Below are 8060 nucleotides of genomic sequence, written 5' to 3'. Positions count from 1 at the left end.
GTAAGTAAATGCCAACAGCATGAAAACATCAAATTGGATTGCAGATTTCAAGCTAGTTCTGTCAATTTCCCATACAGTAAATGCAACTTATTACTATGGAGAAATACTCTAGTGTTCTTCATAGCACTCTTAAGTTATAATGCTTCTAGTTGCATCCGTTCAATTCAACAGTCAATCAATTGATCTGAACCATCTGTTAAGTTCATAATACATTTCTTGGGCTACCATGAAAGAATAACACATCCTTGATGGCCTTATTTTCTACAGCCCTCCCTTTTCCAAGCCATGGAAGGGATGGTTATGATTGCCTAGAAAAGTCATTCATCGGAATCATAAACAATCCTTGATTGTTCCTAGAAAAATGATGTATCAAATTGTTGATTGGAGCTATCTTTTATAAACAATCTTGACTGTCCATATTGAAATCCATTGATTAAATGGTTAATATTTGTCGGAATGGTGTGATTTTCACACGGTAGTCCATGAAATATGTGCTGGACATAATGAACCGTCTGGATCAATGGATTGTGCTGTTTAAGTGTCCAAATGTAACTAAGAGCACTACAACTTAGGCTACTACGAGGCCACTAAACTCTCTCTCATTGGTTTTATCTTGAGATTTTTTTAACACCCACACACCACAATGGGTCTTGAACCCGTAACCTCTGTGTTGAATCTCTTGAGATTCACAGTAAGAAAAAGCTATCTTTTTTACCAAATTTTAAAAGAGATGCGAAATGCTTTTGATATTTACTAGGAAAATTTTATATTTGCATCTCTTATAACATATATTGATTTTTTTAAAAAAATTAAGAAAAAAATTACAGACTCAGAAGGCATAACTTTTGTGGCCTGGTGAATCTGCAATCTTGAGAGTCTCTTCTATAATCTTTCGAGCTTTCCTACTCCTTATCTCCATCCTCATGCTATCGCTCTTGTCGATCTTATTGTAAGGTTTCTTCATCTTAAACACCCTCAATTTCGACTTCAGAGTCCCCACCAACTTATCCAGCTGATGACCTATCATCTTCTCTGCCAAACCAAAAAAGAATCCAAGAACACAAATGTATAATTTAAAGAAAGATTAAGTCGAAATGATCAAAAAATAAAACTCTATATACCAACATAAATTGTGGATTGTTGTTTAACAAAAGAAGGTTAAGTTGGGAGGAAAAAATGAAATTTGCAGAGAAGAGAGAATGACGCATGACTGATAAGAAGAGGGTGGGGGAGGGAACAAACCTTTTGTGATTAACGGTTGAGAATCACAATGAAAGAATTGAGTGAGAGGAAGGAAGACCAGGCATTTGTTGGGAGCAATTGCTTGAGAACCCTTATATTGAAAGTTTGGTAACCTAAACGCCCATGTTCTTTCAGAAAATTTCCACAATGCCATCATGTGAAGGGTGTAATTTCTCATTTTTATTTCAACGTAAGCAACGTTGATGTTTGTTGTCGGGCCCATTAAATTGACTGGTTATCTTTTCTTAGTAGTGTGTTTGGTGGATAAAGATTTCTCAAATCTACCAAAAGACTACAATCAAACATGTAATCCCATGGCTAAAATTTAAGTCTTCGTGCTATTTAACTTTAGTGCCTATCAAGTTGTTGGGCCGATCATATTGATGGGGGCATCTTTCTTTATTAATGGAGAAAGCCTCATAAATAGAATTTTACAAGAGCCGAGCTGATGACCCAAGTTTGGTTTGACTTGTTTACGTGATACCTCCTATTCGAGCTTCACACAAGCCGAGCTTCGAGCTTATCCCTATTGTTTAAGCTTGGTTTGATTCAGATTATATGAACTTGAGCTTGGTTTGGTTTAGTCCAAATATCAGAGCCAAGCCGAACCAAACCAAAGTCCAAAGGCGAACATGAAATATTTTGCGTGGGTCTATTACAATGTTTATTCACCATTCAAATGACTGGTAATGTTACAAAAATGTGGATAAAAGTGATTGACCATGAAATGCTTTACGTGGGCTACAAAATGAGCTAAAATTTTGATGGCAGGATAAAACACATATAGCATGGTGGGACCCATATATCTTTGCCACTAGCTATGTGGTGAGTGTTGAGATCACCGGCCAATTCAAATCCCGCTTTAGCATACTAAATAAACTTTATGGGCCCACCATCATGTATATGTATTATCCTCACCGTCCATCAGTTTTTACATATAATTTTAAGAGATGATCCAAAATTGAGTCGGATCCAAAGCTCAAGTGAACCAAACTATAGGAAACAATGTACATTCATGTATATGTATTACTTATTATCCAAGTCATCATGTATATGTATTATCCACGCTGCCTATTTGTTTTTACATATCATTTTAGGACATGATCACAAAATTGAATCATATCCAAAGTGGATCACACAACAGGAAATAGTGTGCATACAATCTACGAGCCGGATCAATCTGAATCAAACCGGGCTGAGTCAAGCCGAGCTTCAAGCCGAGCCGAGCCAATACTTCCCTATTTTAAGCTTGCTTTGTTTTTTTTTTTTTTTTCCTAAAACAAACTTGACTCCAAGGCTTAGTTTGGTCTGAACTTCTATTCGAACCAACCCAAGCCTAGCTTTCAAGCCGGCTTGGTTTGTGTCCAGCTCGACGGCCTTGAATTCCGTGATTGCAGGATCCTAGGCTTTGAATATCTTTGGCATATTTTATATTGAATGTGGACCATGGCTATTTTTTGTTGAAATTTAATTTCAATGTCACTAATCCAAGCCAAGAATCTCTAAGTCTCATAAATTTTGGTGGTATCATGCATCTACAGAGGGGATCATCATATCAATGGTCTAGATCTCACAGCACCATGGACCATCAACTCTCATATTAGAATATTTCTACCCTTTGATCATTTAACTATTTTTCATTTGGATATGGACCATGTCTTTAACCATTACTTTGTAGGCCACATGAGAGCAAATGTTTAGGACCATCCAATGCTGAACATTTATCAATGCAGCCACCATCAGTATTACATGCCATCAGATCAACGGTTATGATCAATAAACATGACCAAGATCCAACGGCAATAATCTTGACCAATGCTATCAGAACACATGGGTCAAAATAAGTTGTTTGGGAGGGGCATTTTGGGAAACTTTCATTTATGGGTATAAGGTGATTGGGATACCCAGGTGGGGTCCACCCACTTGATAAACCTGGCATTTATAGCCATTAGATCTCTGTAATAATCTCAATGCCAGTCGCTTGCACGGAGCTGCAACAAGAAAGCCTTGGCATTTTCTTTTGGAAAGGGCACCATTTGGGAGGCTGGAGTGGCCTTGCATGCCTGTCTTTCACCACCGCAAAATCTCTTTCCTTTTTTTCTTTGTTTTTTCTCTCTTTTTCTTTTTCCTGATTTTTAATGTGAGCTGAACGATGGTCCACGACATATTCCCACATGGCCATGTAAAATAAGAAAAAGCCAATAACTTTCTAGGGCATTTCTATTTGGAGGAATCACAGGGTCCTTACATGTGAATATGCATGGATGGGCGTCATGGTTTACTAATCTGCACCGTTCATCTAGTGGGGCCTTCTTATCAGTCCATATAATATTTTAAAAACTCAAAAACTAAAAAGAAAAAAAACATGAATTAGCTTAACTCACTGAGTCGACTCAACCGGACCAAATTTCAGCAATAGTTAAGAAAACTCAACTGGACATGACTTGGTCAAAACCCAAAAATAATATTACTCTACTTGAAATAACTCAGTCAAACTCAAAAAAAGAAAAGATGAAACTCTACCGGACTTGGCATATATAACAGACATTGTTCATGTATTATTTATACTTTTTAAATATTTAATTACTTTTAATTAATTAACTTTAAAATTTGTGTGGAAGGACTCTTTTGGACACATTCAAAAGGGGCATTTGATGCGTAAACATCATTTTAAGCCAAATGTTAGTTTACACGTTATCTATTTGAATTTACTTTTACAAATCTCATCTCATCTTTTATTGGCTCATTTGGAACACCTGATCAAATGATATTGAATTGCATTAGGTAGAATTTACACTATTATTAAACAATATTTATATGTAGGAATACCCGGATATTTTTACCATATTCAATCCCAAATAATATTTAGGATCAAATTCTTCATTTGAAAAAAATAAAAAAATAAAAAATTATATTAAGTAAAGTCTAAGCTTGGTGGACTATGGAATTGTATTCCAAGGATTGAAATTCACATGAAAATGTTAGTCACCCATATGCAAATGCAACTCAATTGTAATATATAAAAGGTACATATGAACGGATGGCTAACGTGAGGCTCATAGATATAAGGGCATGTTTGGTTCGTGGGATTAAATGATATATATTTGTATTAGATGGGAATAACACCATTATTACACAATGATTGTATGTATGAAAATACCATGGTATTTGGGCAATTCAATTCCCATGTTTAGGATATAATTCTTGCTATGGGAAAAACACTGGATTAAGCAAAATCCTAGTTGGTGGAACATGAAATTGTAATCAACGAACAAAATTTGCAATGGATGTCGGTCACTAGTGTATGTGTATAACTAAAATGTCATGTATAAAGGGCATATATAGATGGGCAGCATGGATCAAACACATACATCAATATGGGGTCCACGCGTGTAGTGGATTTCAAATTCTACCGAAAATCCCACATAAGACCAAATGGAAGATCCTCCTACTTAACTCCAACTCATCCTGTTCTCCCCAAATACCCAATGAAATTTGCATGATACCAAATGCAATTCAATTCCACCTAATTCCATCTAAGCACACGTACCAAAAAGGCCCTAATGGATTTTGAAATCCTTTATAAATCCTACCATATCTCCTCCCAGAACGAATAATATGATATTTACATTAATCCAATTCTTTCCATGAATTCCAAACATCATTAAAGATAATGATGAACCAAATGCCCATTCCATATCACCTAATCCTACCTAAACCCATGTTCCAAACATGCCTTAGTGTAATAATTAATGTTAGAAAAGCTGATAGGCCAAAAAAAAAAAAAAAATACGCAAACCCTTTTTATAGAAAGTGCATCCAAACGCACCCAAGTTTATGTGAAATACATCCGAGTTTTTGAGTCGACTCGGCTCGATTTGGTTTACAATAAAGTCGAGTCTTCGTGTTTTAAGGGCTAGGATCTTCTGGTTCCAGAGTTCTAAGGGTCACTCCTAAGTCCTCTCCACTACAACGGCTCCCACTTGCCCTAACTTGCACATCAGGGCACTATACACCTTATGCATTGGGTCATTATGATTCCTGATCATATCTCTTCCACTCTCCTTGTAGGCCCCACATGAGAGACACTCCTGATTATAAGTCTAGCAAGTGGGCCCCATGCACCTCATCACTGCCCATGTCTCCTTGCCTATGGGCCCCACCAACTTGATTCATCAAACATCATTCCTGGTGCCTTCTTTTGAAATTTCTACGTAAGCAGATGCCTGGTCCCCTCGCACTAAAAGCCATCTGCTTTAGTCAGACTTCTTTTTCACCCGCATTGAATTGCGAAGAATCATACGTACGCGGCCCACCACTTTGTACAGTGTACACGGGTTTCTGGATCTCATATTTGTAGCTAGTATTGTTGTAAGCCACACTGTTAGTCGTTTTCATCACACCGTTGATGACCATAGCAAAAACATTCATCTCATTTTCATTATCTAAGTCATCCATCTTGAGACTTCTTCATTTGAACGTTGACCATTCTTTATTTCTCTTCATAACCGTCTATTTATATGGTACAAATCGAATGGTTTTGGTTGTTCAATCGAAGAGATTTTTTGTTCATAGTCCATTTATGGTGGGTATAAACAAATCAGTGGTCTGGATTACCGAAATATGTGTGCCAGTTATCCAGATTAAAGATTCGTATATCGTGTTCCATACTTTCACCAAAAACAAAACACGACGACCAAAAGTTTGTACAGAATGTTAGGGCCGGTTTGGCCGGGCGGATTGGAAGGGATTGGATGGTTTTGAAAGGGATTGGAAGTTAAATCCCGGGATTGGCCGGGCGTGCCAAACAGAGTCGGTGATCCCATCCCAATCCCATGGATCTTAAGATAATCCACTGACAACAACATCATTATCTTTAAATCCCATCCAATCTACCTTAATCCATTCAAATTTGCCTGGGACGTGTTGGGTATGAGGGATTGGGAAGGTTTAATCCCCGGATTGGCCGGGCGTGCCAAACAGACTGGATATAGCCAGGGATAGAGCAACCCCATGGATCTCAAGACAATCCACTGACAACACTATCATTACCTAGAAATCCATGCCATCCACCATAATACCATTCAATCCCTTCCAATCCTTCAGTACAAGCGAGACTATGATTCAGGATCCAAACCGTTGATATGATGGCCTTCACCATTTTGGATGGTCCATAAGCCAAAAATCTTCTAGATTTTAAGATATTTGGCATTTTCTTTCTGTTGGATTTAAACTGTTATTGCGTTTTATTTGATGACGTCTATATGTTGGAAATCGATTGAAGCCCTAAGGTTTTTACATCTGGGTCTTTTTTTTCTTTTTTTTCTTTTTTTTCAGTGGCTATCCACAGTGGCCCGTAATTTCAACGGTTTGGATTGTCAGAATATGGTCCGGAGTTGTAGAAATTGAGAAGCCAACGGTAGCGTAGAGAGTTTACGCGGAGCATTGGATAATACTTCCAGAGCATCTCTCCACCGGCCAACCTGCCATGTGTTGTGCACCTCCTAGCCATACGTCTGGTGGGCCACACAGTTATAGATGTTGCTCAAAAGTCTAGCCAGTCAGCATATCATGTGCGCCTCAAGTTTACGGTAGCAGTGGACAGTTTAAGAGAAGCTAAGGGTCCACATTCAATGTACGAGTGGACGGCTAGAGCGGCCTTATTTTTCTGGCCAGAAAATTTACCCGATTGGACCCATGGTTGATGCATGGCTTGAACCGGTCTGATCTTTGGGTTGGTTCATTCAAAATTTCATAGATCTTGCATTTGCCATCTAACCCTAAAGCTGTCGGACATAGGCCAGTGGGGCCCACCGGTGAGCAATCACTAGTGGGTGGGTTCCATAAGTTTAGGTTTCTTACCGCCTCTTCTTTTTCTGTTATGTTTCAAATTCATCTTTGAATTTGATTTTTGATGGGAGATAGGGATAAGACTGGATTATCTGGTCTCATCCAATCTCTCATCATTTCCTATAAAAGGACGAGACTCCCTCCCATAAGTGATATGATAAGAAATACTAAAAGTATACAAAGAGAGATATAGTGTGCATAATAGTCTGTCTATTTTGGCTTGTCCTTGGGACGATATAATCCATAAATCGCAATTTGGGACCACTTATACCGTAGGAATAGATGTGTGAATAAATCCATCTGCTCCAGTAGTATATAGGTGGATCGTTAGAGCGTCAATCTTCTGCTTTATGAGGGTTTCAAAACTCGTGTAGATCCTCAGATTTTGAGGGCTCACCTTTCCCGTTTCCCTTCAAAAACTACCCTTCTAGAATACATATTAGGCCGAAAAGGGCTCTCCCCATTTATGGCTAGGCATTTCAGCCTGAAGGCTAGGCATTTCGGCCTGAAATTTTTAGTTGGTCCACGTACTTGAAAGCAGGCCCAGACTAAGATGAGGAAGCATATAAAGGATCTTGAAATTTAGGTTTTAACCAACAAAGGGTAGGTGGTATATAAATATGGGAAATGGTTCTTTGGAGTCGAACTCATGGGAACTTCGTATGAGGTCGAGCTGTGGGGACCCCACCATGATGCGTGTTGAACATCAACACTGTGAATTTGATAGGTCCCCTTTAAATTATGGGATATCCTAAAAATCAGTTGTATATGGAAATCAGGTGAGCCATACCATCTAAAATCATGTAAAGACATGCCTAAAACATATAAAAGCACTTGGTGGGGGTCACCTAAAATTTGGATAAGTCTGAAACTTAGTTTGACCCCTCATCTAAGTGGGACACACATGATGGATGGGCTGGATTTGTGAACCACATCTTGGTGGGCCCAAAAAATGATTATGAATGTTT

At 38.3% G+C, this 8060-nt stretch overlaps 1 protein-coding gene across 1 annotated transcript; it reads right to left on the bottom strand.

The window, feature by feature from the left end:
* Window positions 1-729: 729 nt before the first annotated feature.
* Window positions 730-1411, bottom strand: LOC131256413 (uncharacterized). The gene is made up of 2 exons (XM_058257321.1): window positions 1243-1411; window positions 730-1032 (listed from the first exon to the last, which is right to left on the bottom strand). Exons 1-2 carry the CDS (start codon window positions 1397-1399, stop codon window positions 830-832), a joined length of 360 nt encoding a protein of 119 aa, XP_058113304.1. The 5' UTR covers window positions 1400-1411; the 3' UTR covers window positions 730-829.
* Window positions 1412-8060: the final 6649 nt, after the last annotated feature.

Source organism: Magnolia sinica, chromosome 9, assembly GCF_029962835.1.
Source record: "Magnolia sinica isolate HGM2019 chromosome 9, MsV1, whole genome shotgun sequence".
NCBI classification, from domain to species: domain Eukaryota; kingdom Viridiplantae; phylum Streptophyta; class Magnoliopsida; order Magnoliales; family Magnoliaceae; genus Magnolia; species Magnolia sinica.
Note: the sequence above shows the minus strand (reverse complement) of the source record. Positions and strands in the feature narration are given on the sequence as shown.